This window comes from Rhodamnia argentea, chromosome 7 (genome assembly GCF_020921035.1).
Source record: "Rhodamnia argentea isolate NSW1041297 chromosome 7, ASM2092103v1, whole genome shotgun sequence".
Lineage (NCBI taxonomy): Eukaryota > Viridiplantae > Streptophyta > Magnoliopsida > Myrtales > Myrtaceae > Rhodamnia > Rhodamnia argentea.
The window spans coordinates 16,320,140-16,340,963 of record NC_063156.1 but is presented as its reverse complement, the minus strand read 5'-3'; the positions used below and the strand labels follow the sequence as shown (position 1 = coordinate 16,340,963).

General features: G+C 41.1%; 1 protein-coding gene across 1 annotated transcript; it reads left to right on the top strand.

The window, feature by feature from the left end:
* Nucleotides 1-2,789: 2,789 nt before the first annotated feature.
* On the top strand, nt 2,790-12,880 carry LOC125315987. Its single transcript, XM_048282625.1, is given in 9 exon segments — nt 2,790-2,925; nt 3,154-3,313; nt 8,257-8,722; nt 8,774-9,512; nt 9,564-10,091; nt 10,292-10,588; nt 10,853-11,133; nt 11,206-12,014; nt 12,016-12,880. Coding segments are annotated over 9 exon segments (4,281 nt in total).
* Nucleotides 12,881-20,824: the final 7,944 nt, after the last annotated feature.

The window sequence follows — 20,824 nt, the reverse complement described above, 5'->3', positions numbered from 1 at the left end:
TTTCTGCATGAAGATCTTCCACGAATAAAAACTATATTTATTTTCTTGTCCAAACCGTGAGTTCAAGCATGTGTCTCATGAGCCGTGAACATGCGATTTTTGGTCCTGTGGCTTAATTCAATTGGTTCGGTTAAGCTTAGTGCCCCTTCAATTAAGTCCACTTACCATTCGTGAAGTTTGAAAGCAAAAATGTGATGCGATAAATGCTAAACACTGAAATGCGGAATGATTTAATTAATTTTTGGTAGGGACTAAACTTAGTCCCTAATTTTCAAATGCAATTAATGACTAGTAAAAATTTAGGTGTCAACAAAAAGTAATCGGGAACAAAGCAAGGCTCGTTGCACAAAGCTACTCACGGGAAGATGGAATTGATTACGTTGAAACCTATGCACCAAGAGCAAGGCTGGAATATATCGGATTGCTACTTGCTTACGCTTGCCACCATGACTTCAAGTTGTACCGGATGGATGTTAAAAGCGCATTCCTCAATGGATATATCAAGGAGGAGTTTATATCAAACAACCTCCAGGCTTTGAAGATCCTAAGAACTCAGAACATGTGTACAAGTTGAAGAAAGCTCTCTACGGATTGAAGTAAGCACTCCGAGCCCGGTATGAAAGGTTAAGTAATTTCCTTCTTGAAAAAGGTTTCGAAAAAGGTAAGGTTGATACAACTCTATTCATCGGGAGGGAAGGTAAAGACATTTTGCTCATCCAAATATATGTTGATGATATTATATTTGGCTCGTCTAACCAACATCTTTGTACGAACTTCTCTCGGACCATGCAGAATGAGTTCGAGATGAGCATGATGGGAGAACTCAAATTCTTCCTAGGACTACAAGTAAATCGGACTAATCAGGACACATTCATATATCAAGAAAAATATGCCTTGGAACTAGTGAAGAAGTTTGGTCAAAATAACTGCAAGAAAACAGAATCACCGATGTCTACTTCATCCAAATTAGATAAGGATGAACAAGGAAAATAGGTTGATTAGAAGTCGTACAGGAGCATGATTGGTTCTTTGTTATACCTTCTTGCTTCTCGACCCGATATTATATTCGGTGTATGCATGTGTGCGAGATTTCAATCTGATCCTAAAGAATCTCATATGTCCGTTGTCAAAAGAATCATCAAGTATAGAGGACTTAATCTAAACCTAGGATTATGGTATCCCAAAACATCAGATCTTGTATTACATGGCTATTCGGATGCTGATCTTGCAGGTTGTAAGTTGGATAGAAAAAATACTCCAAACACGTATCAACTTTTGGGATCAATGCTGGTGTCTTGGTTCTCCAAGAAACAGAACACCGTAGCTCTATCAACTGCAGAAGTTGAGTATGTAGCACTAGGAAGCTATTGCGCTCAAATCCAATAGATGAAGCAACAACCGAAGGACTTTGGTGTTGAAGCTCACAACGTGGAAATCAAATGTGACAACACAAGTGCTATCAACCTCACAAAGAATCCATTTTTGCACTCGCGAGCTAAGCATATTGAAATCAAGCATCATTTTATTCATGATCATGTGCATAATGATGATGTTAACATTCAATTTGTTGATTCTAAACATCAATTAGCTGACATATTCACTAAGGCACTTGACAAAAATACATTTAAGTACATTAGACAAGAATTGGGAATTACCATGAATCCCATTTGAGCAGAGATCTAGACAGGAGAAATCTCCTTAGAACTTGAAAGTATCATCCGAAGACCTTCAGCCGCTCCAGAGCTTGAAAGCATCTTTTGAAGGAACTTAAGGATCTCAGAACTTAGAGAATCATCTGAAGACAACATCTTACGAGCGGATACGGCAAAAGATTTGATCGTTCGAAATCTTGGCACGTAAGTCGTTTTTATTGTTGGCAACAAATAAGGTACGCATCAACACAATCTTCTTAAATATTCGGCAAATATTATGTGATTGTGCTGATTGCTCTGATTGAATATTTGATTGCCTTGATTGAAATTAATTTGATTGAGTTAAAATATTTTCAAAAGAATTTCCCTTTTGAGAAACCGCTTCATATACCCTAAACCTTCTCTACTCGTTCACTCTCACAAATCGCACTCTCGGTTCTACGAAATCCAAAAACCCTAAAACTCTCGGAGCTTCGCGATCGAAATTACCCGACAACTCTCATTCCTCATGACACCTAAGAATCGGTCGGCACATAAATCCTCAGCAACCGACTCTTGCAGCTCCGGTCGTCTAGGATCCGGAGGACAGAGAGCTTCTGACGACACTCCAGCCCTCACCACCTTGCCGAGCGAAGCAGAAAAGCGTGCACAAAGATTAATCGCTCATATGGCGGAGATTACACCAAGAGGAGTGACGGATGAGAAACGCAAGAAGATTTAGCAATGAATTTCTTCTACGGTAATCCGAACCCCTTAAGAAAATGCTAGTTTGCCTGTTAATAAAAGGATAAAGCTAGCTAGGAATCTGTTGAATGTTATTAAAGGAATGCGGATCGATGGTAGGTTTGAGAATAACATTCTGGACTTTGTGAAATTGAATGGTTTTTTTAATGAGGAAGAAATGCACAAATTCTCCGAGATGCTCACTCAGACAGAAATCGGGCTAGCTACCGGGGTAGAAACAGAATTTCAAAAGAGTAGTTCCGCTGGAAAGGGAGAAGAAAAGGTTGAAGAACTTGTAGAGATTGAGTAGGGAGGTGCTCAAAAGGAATATGCAAAAGAGGAAGAAATTTCTGTGACGTAACATCCGAGGGATGTTGATGATGAACCGATTCATTCTTCTTCAAGCTTGTGTCAATGAAGTTTTTGGCTGGTGAAGAAGAGGCGGACAAGCTGTTCGGATCGAAAGAACATGAACAGTGCTACAAGGCACTACTTGCTAGAGGCATTATGCCTAACAGACTTGTTGACTCTGACTTCTTTGAGAGGAATGGTCTGCAGATCCTCTATCCCCTCACTAACTTGCATCTCCACAACTTCTGCTCCTTGACTACACCAACCTATAGTGAATTGATTGCCTATTTCTACTCAAACTTCACAATGATAGACAGAAATGCAACTTAGTTTTCTTATAGGGAGCAGAACATCATTCCGAGTTCTGAAGACATGGCAGACATCCTTCGGACTGAGTTGTTTAACTTTACCAAAATCTCTATCTCAGATGAAGATGTCTATAAGGAGCTGTCGGGCAACCTTGATCTTTCAAGAGCCAACAAGCCACACATTGAGCATCACCACTTCCCTCCGAGGACCATCATACCGCATAAGGTGATTATCAACTGCCTAAGACCAAAGGGTTCCTCAAAAACAGATATCTCAAGGTATGAGGCAAAGTTTATTTGGGTAATTCTAAATGGAAAACCCTTCTCTCTGCCTCACCTAATTTTTCTGCACATGAGGAGAGCAGTGAAGAAGAATAAGGGTCAGCTACCCTATAGGTCTCCGATAAGCAGAATATTTGAATACCCGAGTATAGTGGTACCTCTGGAACTCGGATCTATAGAGCTTCATCGGGGAAGTGTGGGTGAGACAATGCTCATAAAGATGGGTTACTGATTTGAGAATGGAAGTCGGAGGGATAGAAAGAAGAAAGTGATCTACATGGATCTTCCTCGAAGGAGGCTCTTTGTTGAAACTCCACAAAACAAATCTTCATAACCATCCTCGAAATCCACTCGAAAGAGAAGGATCAAGATGATTGCTCACAAGTCAACCGGCTTAAGTACACCCCAAGTGCCATAAGTTGTGTACGACGTTCACTTTAGTGCCAAAACTTTCAAATCGATCACTTTAGTGCTAAGTTTTTGTAACTTCAATCACTTGATTGCCAAAACTTTCAAAACAATCACTTTAATGCTAAGTTTTTGTAACTTCGATCACTTAAGTGCCAACTTCTTTTAAAAACGATCACTTTAGTATCAAATTCACCGACCCACGTCATCTCAAATATTAATAAAAAATACCACGTGTCGAATTTTCAGCAAGCCACGTTAGCTCTGGCACTAAAGTGATCGTTTTTAAAAGAAGTTGGCACTTAAGTGATCGAAGTTACAAAAACTTAGCACTAAAGTGATCGATTTGAAAGTTTTGGCACTAAAGTGAACGTCGTACACAACTTATGGCACTTGGGGTGTACTTAAGCCCAAGTCAACCAAACCTAGCAAGAAAAGAAGAAAGCTTGTAAGGTACCGCTTGACGGAATTGAAAAGGAGCACATCTCGGACGGTTCAGCAATAAATGATACAGAACTAGAAGAGCTGATCCAAACGATCATTAGATCAACTTATGAGGATGAAACCGCCATTCAACTGGAACAGCAAGAAAAGGAAAAATAGCACACATAAGCAGGGGGAGATACAACAAGAGAAGAAATATCATCTATCCCGCAACAGGGAACAGAGACAGAGAGGCCACTTCCAAGAGAAGGATCATCTTAGAGGGAACAAGCTGAAATAGAAACCAATACTGCTGAAATAGCAAATCTCCTAGACAGATCTTCTTCATCATCCGAGCACCATGCAATGACTCAGGGGGAGTCAACAAATATAAGCACTCGGTCTGATGAGACAGACAGTGCCTCAAACCTTATTAGGAAAATAGCACAGAAGCAACAAGAAATGAAACAAAAATGGTCGGACCTTTGGACTTCCTTGCGCTTAGAAGTTGAAGGCCTAAGCACAAAGGTAGATGCTGAGGTTACAAAGATTCAGAATCTCAGCTGGGCTTTTTGGACAACAGGATCCTCACTCTGAAGAAGAATCCGGATCTCAAGCTAAATCAGCTATCTAAGTTTTGTCACATTCTGAAATCCGACCCTTTTGAAGTAATGAAATGTCATCGATGTATTTCAGTAAATCTCGCTCGAAATTGATCACTCTTGAGTTAACTAACCGAAGGGGAATGGCTAACTGGGAAATGGGTACGTGGACCTAAGAACTTGACCATGGATCGACAATTTGGCCATAAGGGTTGTCGAGGGAAGGTTTAGCTATTGTAGGCCGATCCAGGAACGACTAAGGAACAAATTGCTAGCGTTATATAATTGGATCGCGGGTGATTCCGTTTGACCACAGTATAATTTGTGAACGTTCCTAAACCGTTTCCTAGCGATCGCGTCCTTGGGAACTAATGATTGACCCTCGCAATCACATGACAACCAAGGTCGCCATAGCTTGAGTATGATACGAATCATAAGGTCGATACGCGTAACTCCTAAAGAGCCGCCCGTTAGTTTGAGATAAACTGAGTTGCAATCGATTGGGATTAGCCATTAAATTGGACTTCGAACTTGGGCATTGGACTTTTAAGGATCACAATATGAATATTTTGGACGTCGCCTCACCAAAGTCACTTAAGTTTGCAGTTCGTCCCAAAATGATTAGAAAAGTGAGATATTGATGGAATTAGAAATTACTCTTTTACCGTTGGATTAGAGCTCATTCCTCAAGTTAGATTAATGGCAAAGTAGTCTTTAGACTTGAGTTGGATTTACAAGAGTGCCCCTCTTGTTGTTATTTGCAAGAAGCCAAAAGTTTGAATTATTGATGTGACTCCCTAGACAACTCTCCTTAAAACCCTCAACCACCTAGTCTACTAAGCCCCCCCCTCATGTCAAAAGCCTAGTCTAAGACAACCCATCACCTCAATCTCTCATTCTTTCTCTTGGCTATGGGAACAAGCTCTTGAGAAGCAAGAGCTCATTTTCACTCTCCCTTTCTCCTTTCTCACCACCATCTCCTTCTTGTTACCTTGTCCGTTGGTCACCGGGATGCCTCACTACCACCACCATCGACCACCCTCCTCCGCAAGAGCACCGTGAGCCTTGAACCGCCGTCCGCGAGCCGTTGAGAGCCCGCAAAGCCAAGCCAAAACAGCTGCTGCCCTTCACTGGAATTGTGGACTTGTAGGGCTGTTTTAAGGAGTTTCTTGAGTGGTTTCAAGGTAAGAAACTCCATATACCTCGCTTAGTATGTTAGACAACTTGAGGAAGAAGTTTGGAGTGGATTAAGAGGATTTAAGTGGCTGACTTCAAGCGTTTTCCTTGGACTGAATCAGCCCTCAAATCTGTTCCAGATCTGGTCGTGAAGTCTTGCCGCCCCTTGGTTGGCTTTTCAAGCTTCAATCTTGTGGTAAGTTACTCTTAAACTTAGTCTAGGACTTTAGGTTACTAATGGATGGTTTAGAATTGGATTGGTAGGATTTTAGGGTAGTCTTGTATGAAGAATGTGTGAAACCCGAGAGACCCGTTAATCCCCTTTTTCAGCGCGCGTCGAAATTGAAATGGCTCGTTCGAGGTCGTCTGGAGTCCGAATTGAGCTCCGTTTTCTCCCACACGACCGTAAGATCATGAGGAACATGATTCTGAGTTTGGATTACTCAAAAAGAGATTAGAAAAATGTCAGTTTTTCTGAGAGTAGGTCTGGATGTAGAAATCAGAAGGTGGATACCGCCGAGGATGCATGGACGTGGCTAAATTAACTTACTTGTCCTATATGTGTTTGGTCTTGAGGTGCCATTGTGGATTGATTACTTATCGTTATTATGTTTGGCTATAGTTTGCCAATGTGAATTGAGCATTTGGAATTGACTAGCTAAGTACCTTGTATTCGGTCATGAGGGATCGAAATGATCGATTGGCTGAATTGATAAATTGCTCATAGTATGTTTGACACTATGATGTGGAACATGAATGAATTGATGTGTTTGGGGCATAGTAGATGAACCATGAGATGTCCTTTGTGATTGTGCAATTCATGTTTGCTCGAACTCGTGCTATGGTTAGTTGGCATGGCTTGTGTTGGTTAGGTCATGATTGACCTTGAATTCAAGTTTGGCTAAGCGAACGAATTGATATTTATATGTGATCACATAATACCCTGAAGCGTGATACGCGGGGAATAGAATTTATCTTGAGGCGTTAATCGCAAGATAACGACTTGATGCGTGTTTACGCGAGTCTTAATATTTATAACGACTTGATGCGTGTTTACGCAAGTCTTAATGCTTAAAATGGCCTGAAGCGTTATGACGCGGGCACTTGGCAATCTGATATCAATGATTGGTATGTGATTGAGATATACGATAGGAAACACCTTTTATGATCTTGCGATTTGTGAAATGTCCAAGTACGAAGCTCGACCTTAAAACCGTAAAGTATGACTTGAATTGCGAACTTCTATCTTATGTTTGTAGTGTGCTTTTGTCGTTTTGCTTGTTGAGCAATTATCCCTTTGAGTAGAATTTCATGTTTTAGGAATTGTCTGGAGGTACTACTGGCCTGGTCTAGGTTTAGGAATAACTTGCTGAGATTTATTCTCACCCCGTCGTGGGATAACAATTTTCGGGTCCCAAATGATGAAGTTCCATGACCGCCATGGATTGGCTTTTGAAGATGCCCTTTTGAAGTAGATGAACCGTTAATCTTACTCGATTGTACTTCTTTTTGTAGTCTTAGAGAGCTGTGTTTTTATATTTGGGGTTGTGTTCGCCCGTATAGCTCTGTAAGGTTAAACTTCATCTCCCTTGTTTTATTAAGAGAAGTTGTATTTTGAGAATTATCAAGTAGTAACTTTTGAAGTCAATTTGACGTTTTTAAGAAATGTATGGAGTAAGTTTTAAATCCCCCTTTTTCATCCCGAGTCATTGTATTTCATTCAGTTGTATGGAGTGTAGTTCTCGCTTCCGCATGTGTTTATCATTTTAGGCTTAAGTTCGTTGCCGTTGGATCCTTGGGAAGTTTATAAATTTACGGCCCGTGCGGGGTGTTGGCGTGCTCGTAAGGTTCGGGGCGTGCTCGTAAGGTTCGGGGCGTGACATCCCCGTTTAATTGGTATCAGAGCAAGGTCGCCTCGATCCAAGTTGGTTGAGACATGGAGTAATAAGGAGCGATGACTTTAGAATGATTAGATAGTAAGACCTTAGGCGATTATAAAAGTTTAGCACATTCCGCATGTCATGTGAATTGGCGCTTGTAATTGGTACACTTGTTTCGCATTACCTTGTGTGATTAAAGGTCGTAAAGCTTCGTACTTGGCATTGGGTGTTGTTTGGCTAAAGTTTCAATGAGGTGTTAATTGGCATGTTGTGATGATGCTAAGTTGCGGATGCGTCTGGACTTGAGGTATGAATGAGAACTCTTGATATGTTACCTATGATTGCTTGAATTGTGATGAATCCCTGGTTGTATTTGTTGAGGTGACAAGTAGCCCGAACTGCTAGACTTAAATAGATGGCTTAGGTCTCTAATTCCCGGATGGAATTATAGTGGTTCAGGTGTGGTGAGATTAGCGAGGATGAGCAATCGGGATAGAGGTACAAGAAGAGCCTCTAGCTCAAGAGCACAAGTGGTTGAAGACCCAAGAGTAGATGGGGTCCTTAGAGCGCTAGAACAGATTGGGAATATGATGGGCAGGCAGTCTGAAGAACGAGCTGCCACTGTCGCCCAACAGGCTCAAGAGAGGGCTGCCAATGTTGCCCAAGCTGCTGAAGGCTGCATTGCTGCCGTGAATATGGTGAATGGGAACAATGGGAATAATGGAAATAATGGTCGTGGTAACGGAGGTGGTAATGCCCATGGTAACGAAAATCGCTTGATGGGTCGGTTAGTAGAACAGTTCATGAAGCTGAAGCCATCCAAGTTTGATGGCAAGGGAGATCCCGAGGCTGCCCCTAGATGGATCGAGGAATTAGAAAAGGCCTTTGAAGTTTTAGGGTGCACCGAGGTTGAAAAAGTAACCCTAGCGGTTTACCGGCTTCACGGGATTGCAAATGATTGGTGGAAGGCCACTAAGGGAAGAGTTTTCCCCGAAGGCACCGTGCCAAATTGGACCGCCTTTGCTGAGGCCTTTAATGCAAAGTATTTCTCGGAGGCGGCCCAAGAACAGAAGCTGGTTGAATTTCAGAACCTCCGCCAGAATCAGATGACAATTGATCAGCATGAAGCTGAGTTCTCCAGATTGTCCAAGTATGCTCCAAGAATAGTTGAGAACCCCGTGGATAGGGCAAGGAGGTTTAGAGATGGACTGAGGTCCGATCTTCGCAGCCAGCTAGTGCTTCTGAATTTGAAAGATTATGATGAGCTGTACGAAAGAGGCCGGTTGGTAGAACGGGACATGAGAGAAAGAGGAATCACATTTGGACCACAATTTACTCCCGCTAGGGATAATCGTCACTTTGGCAAGAGGCATGTGACCGACAATAGGCGTTTCATCCCTTCTGTCAAGAAGAATATTGGGAAGCCAACATATCAAGCTAACTGGACTTGTCGGCTTTGTGGACGGAAGCATGGGAATGGGCCTTGCCCAAGCAAGATGGGAGTATGCTATAGCTGTGGCCAGCCTGGCCACCATAAGAGGAATTGCCCAAATCTAGCTGCGGGAACTCGGTTTCAAGTGCAACGACCTCGGGCGGGACCTCAAGTTGGAGCTATTCCGTTGGCTAATCTAAATAGGCCGCCAAATCAAGGAAAAGTATATGCTGTGGCGCGCAAGGAGGCGGAGAATGCGCCCGGCGTGGTCACTGGTAAGATTTCTTTATGTGACTAAGCTACTTATGCCTTATTTGATCCTGGAGCATCGCATTCTTTTGTGTCTGCACAATTTGCTGATTTGGCCGAAATGGAATTGAAACCGTTGGATGTGATATTGCATGTTATCACCCCTTTAAAGGATAAGGTGCTAGTCTCGTTAGGATGCCAGAATTGTAAGATAGTTATTGGTGGTAGCGAAGAGTCGATAGACTTAGCAGTATTGGCCATGTATGACTTTGATGTTATTATTGGTATGGATTGGTTGGGTAAGCAAAAGGCTGTAGTGGATTGTGGTAGCGGGGTGATCCAATTCCATCCGATTGGTCGCCCTAGATTTGAATTTGCAGGAAGTCGAGGAGGAATCTCGATCCCTTTGATCTCGTTACTTGAGGTGACTAAGTTGATAGATGAAGGATGTGAAGCTTATCTAGCTGTTGTGGTTGATTCGACAATTGAAGAGACTAAGCTAGATGGTATAGCTGTGGTGCATGAATTTCGCGATGTCTTTCCTCAAGAATTACCGGGATTGCCACCCGAAAGGGAAGTAGAGTTTGTGATTGAGTTAGCTCCCGGAACGGAACCGATCTCGAAGGCGCCCTATAGGATGTCCTTATCGGAGTTGAAAGAGTTAAAGGTACAGATGCAAGAGTTGCTGGACAAAGGATTCATTCGTCCAAGTGCATCGCCGTGGGAGACACCAGATTATTCGTAAAGAAAAAGGATGGGTTATTGCGTTTGTATATTGACTATAGGCAGCTGAATCAAGTTACCATCAAGAATAAGTATCCGTTGCCAAGGATAGACGATTTGTTCGATCGGTTGCAAGGAGCGTCGGTATTCTCCAAGTTTGACTTAAGGACGGGTTACCATCAATTAAGGATCGAAAAGGAAGATATACCGAAGACGGCTTTTAGGACGAGGTATGGGCACTATGAGTTTACAAATATGCCGTTTGGATTGACTAATGCCCCAGCCGCTTTTATGGACTTGATGCATCGAGTATTCAAGGAGTATTTGGATCAGTTTGTTATCGTATTCATAGATGATATTTTGATTTACTCAAGGACTTGTGGGGAACACGAACAACATCCGAGAATAGTTCTACGGACCCTAAGAGAACACTCGCTTTATGCTAAGCTTAGTAAGTGCGAGTTTTGGCTTAATAAGGTAGCTTTCCTTGGTCATGTAGTTTCTAGAGATGGGATCTAAGTGGATCCTTCCAAGATTGAAGCGGTTATGAATTGGCCAAGACCAACGTCGATTCTGAGGGTTCGAAGTTTTCTAGGATTGGCAGGTTACTACAGAAGGTTTGTGGAAAAGTTCTCCTCAATAGCTACTCCATTGACAAGGTTAACTAAGAAGGAAACGCGGTTTGAGTGGACAGATAAGTGTGAAAGGAGTTTTCAAGAACTTAAGCATAAGGCGACGACCGCACCAGTATTGACTATTCCTTCCGGTCCTGGAGGTTATGAGATTTATAGTGACGCGTCCCTAAAGGGATTAGGATGCGTATTAATGCAGAATGGAAGAGTTGTTGCTTATGCATCACGACGGTTAAGACCTCATGAGATGAACTACCCAACGCATGATTTGGAGTTGGCAGCTATTATCTTTGCGTTGAAGATTTGGAGGCATTATTTGTGTGGCGAAAGATTTCAGATCTATACAAATCATCAAAGCTTGAAGTATTTGTTTTCCCATAAGGAGCTAAATATGAGGCAACGTCGATGGATGGAATTACTTAAAGATTATGATTGTGATATCCTATATCACCCCGGGAAGGCAAATAAGGTAGCGGACGCCCTTAGTAGAAAATCAAGCATCGCGCATTTGATGGTTAAGGAATGGACTTTACTTGAAGGAGTAAGGGATTCGAAATTTAAGTTTGAGGTTTGTCATCTTTCAAGTTTGATGGCTACCTTGAGGGTTGAACCCGAGATTCAAGAGAGGATTAAGGCATTGCAATCTACGGACCACGACATCCAAAAGATTTTGGAAATGGATGCAAATAAGAGGAAACCTGACTTTCAAGTATCCGAGGATCGGATCTTGAAGTTTCGTGGACGATTGTGCGTACCTGACGATAAGGAGCTTAAGGAAAGGATTTTGTCGGAAGCTCATCGAAGTAACTATAGTATTCATCCGGGTAGCACAAAGATGTATCAGAACTTGCGACAACACTACCGGTGGAACGGAATGAAGGTGGATGTAGCTAAGCACGTGGCAAAGTGTTTAACATGCCAACAAGTGAAAGCACAACATTGTAAGCCCGGTGGTATGCTGCAACCCTTGGAGATTCCCGAGTGGAAATGGGAACATATCACCATGGATTTCGTTATGGGTTTACCTAGAAGTCAGAGAGGGCATGATTCGATTTGGATAGGCATGGATAGATTGACCAAGTCTGCACATTTCTCGGGCGTGCGAAAGGATTTCGCCATGGATAGATATGCAGAGTTATACATGCGCCAGATAGTCCGCCTGCATGGAGTCCCAGAAGATTACGTCGGATAGGGATCCTAAATTCACCGCGACTTTCCGGAAAAGTCTTCAAGATGCCATGGGAACAAAGCTGCATTTTAGTACGGCATATCATCCTCGGACCGATGGACGATCCGAGAGGACAATTCGGACATTGGAGGATATGCTTCGTGCATGTGTAATAGATTTCAAAGGAGGTTGGGAAGAACATTTGCATTTAGTAGAGTTCGCCTACAATAACAATTACCAACAGAGCATCGGGATGGCACCATTTGAGGCATTGTACGGCAGAGCTTGCGGGACTCCAGTGTCTTGGGATGAGGTTGGTGAAAGAAGTATAATGGGTCCAGAATTAGTTGAACAGTTTGTCGAGGCAGTGAAGGTTATTAGAGAAAGACTTAAGACCGCTCGTAGTCGTCAAAAGAGCTATGCTGATAAGCGACGTAGGCCCTTGGAATTTCAAGTAGGAGATCATGTCTTCCTTAAAGTGTCGCCAATGCGAGGACTATCTCGATTTGGAAAGAAAGGAAAGCTAAGTCCAAGGTATGTAGGTCCTTTCGAGATACTAGAAAGAATTGGAAATTTGGCATATCGCCTTGCCTTGCCCCCGAGTTTGTCGTGGGTTCATAATGTATTTCATGTATCAATGCTGAGGAAGTACGAACCGGACCCGACTCATGTGCTGGATCATGAAATCATTGAAGTGGACGATAGAGTGTCTTATGTGGAAAGCCCAATTCGAATCAAAGACAGAAAGGAGCAAGTCCTGAGGAATAAGACGATTCCGCTAGTCAAGGTAATCCGGGAGCACCATGGAATAGAAGGAGCCACATGGGAGAACGAGAACAAGATGAGGCGTCCGCACCCCCACTTGTTTTAGTAGTTAGATTGATGTAAATTTCGAGGACGAAATTTTTGTAAGAGGCGAAGAGTTGTGACATTCCGAAATCCGACCCTTTTGAAGTAATGAAATGTCATCGATGTATTTCAGTAAATCTCGCTCAGAATTGATCACTCTTGAGTTAACTAACCGAAGGGGAATGGCTAACTGGGAAATGGGTACGTGGACCTAAGAACTTGACCATGGATCGACAATTTGTCCATAAGGGTTGTCGAGGGAAGGTTTAGCTATTATAGGCCGATCCAGGAACGACTAAGGAACAAATTGCTAGCGTTATATAATTGGATCGCGGGTGATTCCGTTTGACCACAGTATAATTTGTGAACGTTCCTAAACCGTTTCCTAGCGATCGCGTCCTTCGTAACTAATGATTGACCCTCGCAATCACATGACAACCAAGGTCGCCATAGCTTGAGTATGATACGAATCATAAGGTCGATACGCGTAACTCCTAAAGAGCCGCCCGTTAGTTTGAGATAAACCGAGTTGCAATCGATTGGGATTAGCCATTAAATTGGACATCGAACTTGGGCATTGGACTTTTAAGGATCACAATATGAATATTTTGGACGTCGCCTCACCAAAGTCACTTAAGTTTGCAGTTCGTCCCAAAATGATTAGAAAAGTGAGATATTGATGGAATTAGAAATTACTCTTTTACCGTTGGATTAGAGCTCATTCCTCAAGTTAGATTAATGGCAAAGTAGTCTTTAGACTTGAGTTGGATTTACAAGAGTGCCCCTCTTGTTGTTATTTGCAAGAAGCCAAAAGTTTGAATTATTGATGTGACTCCCTAGACAACTCTCCTTAAAACCCTCAACCACCTAGTCTACTAAGCCCCCCCTCATGTTAAAAGCCTAGTCTAAGACAACCCATCACCTCAATCTCTCATTCTTTCTCTTGGCTATGGGAACAAGCTCTTGAGAAGCAAGAGCTCATTTTCACTCTCCCTTTCTCCTTTCTCACCACCATCTCCTTCTTGTTACCTTGTCCGTTGGTCACCGGGATGCCTCACCACCACCACCATCGACCACCCTCCTCCGCAAGAGCACCGTGAGCCTTGAACCGCCGTCCGCGAGCCGTTGAGAGCCCGCAAAGCCAAGCCAAAACAGCTGCTGCCCTTCACTGGAATTGTGGACTTGTAGGGCTGTTTTAAGGAGTTTCTTGAGTGGTTTCAAGGTAAGAAACTCCATATACCTCGCTTAGTATGTTAGACAACTTGTGGAAGAAGTTTGGAGTGGATTAAGAGGATTTAAGTGGCTGACTTTAAGCATTTTCCTTGGACTGAATCAGCCCTCAAATCTGTTCCAGATCTGGTCGTGAAGTCTTGCCGCCCCTTGGTTGGCTTTTCAAGCTTCAATCTTGTGGTAAGTTACTCTTAAACTTAGTCTAGGACTTTAGGTTACTAATGGATGGTTTAGAATTGGATTGGTAGGATTTTAGGGTAGTTTTGTATGAAGAATGTGTGAAACCCGAGAGACCCGTTAATCCCGTTTTTCAGCGCGCGTCGAAATTGAAATGGCTCGTTCGAGGTCGTCTGGAGTCCGAATTGAGCTCCGTTTTCTCCCACACGACCGTAAGATCATGAGGAACATGATTCTGAGTTTGGATTGCTCAAAAAGAGATTAGAAAAATGTCAGTTTTTCTGAGAGTAGGTCTGGATGTAGAAATCAGCAGGTGGATACCGCCGAGGATGCATGGACGTGGCTAAATTAACTTACTTGTCCTATATGTGTTTGGTCTTGAGGTGCCCTTGTGGATTGATTACTTATCGTTATTATGTTTGGCTATAGTTTGCCAATGTGAATTGAGCATTTGGAATTGACTAGCTAAATACCTTGTATTCGGTCATGAGGGATCGAAATGATCGATTGGCTGAATTGATAAATTGCTCATAGTATGTTTGACACTATGATGTGGAACATGAATGAATTGATGTGTTTGGGGCATAGTAGATGAACCATGAGATGTCCTTTGTGATTGTGCAATTCATGTTTGCTCGAACCCGTGCTATGGTTAGTTGGCATGGCTTGTGTTGGTTAGGTCATGATTGACCTTGAATTCAAGTTTGGCTAAGCGAACGAATTGATATTTATATGTGATCACATAATACCCTGAAGCGTGATACGCGGGGAATAGAATTTATCTTGAGGCGTTAAACGCAAGATAACGACTTGATGCGTGTTTACGCGAGTCTTAATATTTATAACGACTTGATGCGTGTTTACGCGAGTCTTAATGCTTAAAATGGCCTGAAGCGTTATGACGCGGGCACTTGGCAATCTGATATCAATGATTGGTATGTGATTGAGATATACGATAGGAAACACCTTTTATGATCTTGCGATTTGTGAAATGTCCAAGTACGAAGCTCGACCTTAAAACTGTAAAGTATGACTTGAATTGCGAACTTCTATCTTATGTTTGTAGTGTGCTTTTGTCGTTTTGCTTGTTGAGCAATTATCCCTTTGAGTAGAATTTCATGTTTTAGGAATTGTCCGGAGGTATTACTGGCCTGGTCTAGGTTTAGGAATAACTTGCTGAGATTTATTCTCACCTTGTCGTGGGATAACAATTTTCGGGTCCCAAATGATGAAGTTCCATGACCGTCATGGATTGGCTTTTGAAGATGCCCTTTTGAAGTAGATGAACCGTTAACCTTACCTGACCGTACTTCTTTTTGTAGTCTTAGAGAGCTGTGTTTTTATATTTGGGGTTGTGTTCGCCCGTATAACTCTGTAAGGTTAAACTTCATCTCCCTTGTTTTATTAAGAGAAGTTGTATTTTGAGAATTATCAAGTAGTAACTTTTGAAGTCAATTTGACGTTTTTAAGAAATGTAAGGAGTAAGTTTTAAATCCCCCTTTTTCATCCCGAGTCATTGTATTTCATTCTATTGTATGGAGTGTAGTTCTCGCTTCCGCATGTGCTTATCATTTTAGGCTTAAGTTCGTTGCCGTTGGATCCTTGGGAAGTTTATAAATTTACGGCCCGTGCGGGGTGTTGGCGTGCTCGTAAGGTTCGGGGCGTGACAAGTTTGTCCTAATTCAACTACCTGCGAACCAAGCCTCCACTTCGGATCAAGCCCCACCATCTTCTCATCCGGACCAAACACCAAAACCATAAACTGTTTTTACACCATTTCATGTTTGGATCTGTACTTCGAATCTTACTCTGAATTTTGTTCTTCTCTTTTATGATTGAATGATTATTCTCTACAAAATTTCATATCTAAATATCAAGCATGTTTGATTGAATGACTTATTATTTTCTGATTGCAAGCATGTTTGATTTCAATATATCGCATAGATGACCCGAATAGGCATTGAATTCGGGAGGAGCAACATTTTATCACTATCCGACTATGCAGGTTACACCCTTTTGCTGATGACAAAAAGGGGGAGAATGGTATATAATTGAGATATAATTGAGATATATGTGATATGTGCGAGCGAAATATGATTCGAAAATTGCATGAATGAATCGTGTGAAATCAATTTGTGATATGCTTGCGTATTCTGGCAAGAATCCTTCAAATACAGGATTTCGGGTTAAGCATGTTCTGTAAAATACAAAAGCATGATCCGTGGAAACATCATCCGAGTAGGAACATCTTCTCCTAAGCAGAGCAGGTGAACAAGTTCCACTCTTTCCACTCTTTCAAAATTACATATTTGAAAGCTTTGACTAAACAGGACAAGTTCCGAGCATCCGACAATGCGTGATGCTACGAGGAGTAACAACCTTCTTACTTGCTCGTATTTGAAACCATTTCACATCTCAATAAGTACATGCACTTAGAATACAAACTTATTGATTGAGATAGCACAAGTTCCGAGATTGCTCATCATAGTATATAAATGCACTCTTTTTCAAAACTTAATCTTGCTAAAAGTACAGGAACGAATCGCTAAAATTATTCCTTAGCAAGACTCTCACTAGAGTAACTTTGCTAAAGTTGCTCACCTTTTTTTTTAAACTCAATTATTCATTATTATAGTAGATCATTTTGCCATCATAAAAAAGGGGGAGATTGTTGAGAAAAATCCCTAGATGGTTTTGGTATTGACAAAACAATCCAAATACTCTTGTGTTTTGAGATAATGCTGTGATTTACTTGTTTTGCAGATTATCCTTTGGTTCAATGAAGCACGGGATTGGATCCGGCAAAAGGACTTGGCTCGAATGTTGTTTCTAAGAGTCTCAGATGCTGGTTCGAGCTCAGACGTTGAGTGAGGATAGCTCGGGCGTTGGAATGACGCTCAAGCTTTGAGAGGAGTACTTCACGAGCAGTAATCAGAACCTTAAGAGGAATGCAAATTGAACTTAAGTGATGCATATCAACGGACGCCATCGAGTTGGATCATTCTTGAAGATTCTCGATTATCGAGATCAATCAAGGATGCAGAAGCAAGAAGACAAACAAAGACTTTCCAAATGGAAGAAACCATCTATGGAAACCCGGGATCATAATTGTATGGGCGATTTGATCCAAGCGGGGAAGACTTTCCTTTGGCGATCCTCAACGGCTAAGAGATCTTCTTTTGGCAAAACATCTCGTCCAAAAGGGTAGATTTGGAGAGATCTCTTTTGGATGCCTTGCAACGGCTAGATTGGAGGCGGAAAAGTATAAAAGACATCTCGAAGACGAAGGGAAAAAAAAAGAGATCCGCGTAAAGATAGAAAAGTGTTCATAATTCCTAGATAGAGTGTACTCCATTTCAAACACACTTCTTGATTCATCCATTATAATTGTGAGGGGGTGTACACACAAGTGTTGAGCGTTAGGTGTGAATTCCTACGTGTCAATGAGATCACCGATTTGTAACCTTTAAGCAACTTACTAGTGAAATACAATCGATTGGCTGTCAGCCGAAGAAGTGGATGTAGGCTTAACCAAAGCCGAATCACTATAATCCCTCTGTGCGGTTTTCCTTATCTCTTACTTTGATCACTCTAAATATTTTGTGATAGCTAAACCGCACACGAACAAGACGCATCGATCCTACTACATATCCTGCATCAATTGAACTACTTGATCATATGAGATCTCTGTTTTACGCCGTGTGATCCGAATTCCGCAATAAAATCTTAAAATCACACTTTATCACCTATTCACCCCCCTCTGGGTGAAATCACTAGCCACCAATAGATCAGAAGTTATACAGAAGCATGATTGGTTCTTTACGATATCTTACTTCCTCTAGACCTAACATTATTTTTAGTGTGCGTATGTACACCAGATTCCAATTGGATCCTAAGGAATCTTACCTCTCTGTAGTTAAAAGGATCATAAAATACATTGGAACAAATCTCAACTTAGGATTGTGGTATCCTAAGATATCAGACTTTGCATTATATGGCTATTTAGATGCCGATATTGCGGTTGCAAGCTAGATAAGGAAAAGTACCTCAAGAACATACCAACTTCTTGGATCAATGCTAGTGTCTTGATTCTCAAAGAAACAAAACACCATGGCACTATCATCCGCAGAAGTTGAGTATTTTCCATTAGGAAGTTGTTGTGCTAAAATCTTATGGATGAAGCGACAACCGAAGGACTTTGGTGTTAAAGCATCAAATGTGGAAATCAAGTGTGAAAACACCAGCACAATCAATCTCATAAAGAATCCACTTCTACACTCTCGAACTAAGCATATTGAATTAAGCATCTTTTATTCGTGATCATGTGCATAATGATGATGTTAATATTCAATTTGTTGATTCGAAACATTAATTAGCTGATATATTTGCAAAACCACTTGAAAAGAATTTGTTTGAATACATTAGACAAGAATTAGGTATTACTTCTATACTTGTTTGAGATGTCATCTAGACAGGTGATTATTGCTTCCAAGCAAAAGCATCATCCGAAGGGATATGGAAACTAAAAGGCACCTTTGGACTAAAGCATCATCCGAGAAGGCCAAGCTTCCGAGCAGCTACAACATAAGGTTTGATCGTTCAAATTTTTGGCCCGTAAGTAGTTATTTTTGGCAAAAATAAGGTACGTATGACCTTAATCTCTTTAATATTCTGCGAAATATTGTGATTGATGTGATTATCGTGATTGAATTGAGTGAATATTCTCTTTCTAAGAATTATTTTATTACATATCTTTTTAAATATTATTTTTGGAAATCATATCTTTTAAACGTCTCTAGTATTCTCCTAATGCAAGTCTTCCTCAATCCTTACTTAGGAATAAAATCTCAATTTTTTCTTTGGGAACAACTTCCAAAATTATCTCACTCTATTCCCCTTAAAATTCCTCAGCCAAAAAGTTTTCTTGTACTCAACCTTCTTTTGAAAATTCTCTGTCAAAATCTCTCTTGTAATTCAACCTTGAAAGCTCTAAAATCTCTCAATTTTTGTCCTTGAAACCCTTCATGTCACCTAAGAATCCCTTGATCTCAAAGAAATCTTCAACCAGTGCTCATCGCTCTGGAAAAATGGAACCCATAGATCCTAAAGCTTAAATTGTTGATTTCTTTGATTATTCAAATGCAATGAATGACTCAGAAGATTATGATCATCTTACTCTTGAGCAATTCAAGCTCAAAATTCAGAAAGAAAGAGAAGCCTCCATAAAAGCAGAGCATAAGAGATTGGACGAAGAGGAAGAGATATGTCACAAGGAGATGGTGGAAGAATACCATGCCTACCTTAACGATAATAGGGAAGATGGTACTGGGCATGAAACGGAACTTACCGGGATGAAAGAAGCACAATCTAAGGGGGAGTCTATGGAAACTCGGACCGGAGAAGAAGAGGATGTGATGAATGAGAATACCAATTCTAAGCTACTAGAGGACATCCTGTACTTTTAGAATGAGTTGAAACTTCGAACTCAAGATTTGTAAAAGACCATGTTTCAGGAGGGTGATGAAGTGAAAGTAAAGATGATTAGTGAATTTATGAAGTTAAGGAAAAAACATGTCTGAAAAGGCTGGCCTTGCCTTTCTAAAGGTAAAACACATCGGAAAAAGGGTGAATAACTTTAGAGACGTCATTAATCTAAAGCCGGTAGAGTTTGGAAAACTTGTGTTGATTAAGTTTCCTCGGGATTTTATGCTGTCTACATATACTTCCACACCTGTTCCAACCACTTCGCATCAAATGAAGCAAGATCTGAAAGGCTCACAAATCCGGTAAATTTCTTATCTGCTAAATAAACTACTTTTTATCTAGAAAGGAAAACCAGACTTGCTAAAACCGTTGTAAAAATTGTTCATAACACAAGATTGAGAGGAGGAAATAAAAGTTTTTATAGAAGCCCCGATAAAAAGTAATGGATTTATCACTAAGGATGAAGCTTTAGAATTTGTATCAAAACCGACGAGAAAAGAACTAAAGATTATCTCGTTGAAAGGAAAGGAAACTCATGGTGAAATAGTTCGGAATTGTAAGGACTCTAGTTTAGAAGACTTTTGTGTACTAGATCTCATAAAATTCTGCTTAGAGAACAAGCAAGTTATGGCACGAGCAGAGTACGCAAGGACGGTTGTGGAAGAACACACATTAGATCCAAGCTACATCCTAATAGGGATAAAAGCCTCGTAGAAACTGTCCGCTCAAACGAACAACGAAATAGATGAAGAGATTGAACACAAGATAAGTATCGGGACTCAAGGGGAGTGGTGTAGTTGTTGGGGTTCAAAAAATCAAAAGGAGATTTTAGATTCAGAAAAACTGTGGAACATCCCATTAAAATATGGACGATGTAAAGACAATATTGTTGATGGCTAGTGAATTCACCTAGAGAGGGGTGAATAGGTGATAACGTGTGATTTTAAGATTTTATTGCGGAATTCAAATCACACGGTGTAAAACAGAAATCTCGGATGCTCAAGCAATTCAATTGATGCTAAATATGTAATAGGATCGATACATATTGACCGTGTGCAGTTTAGATATCACCAAA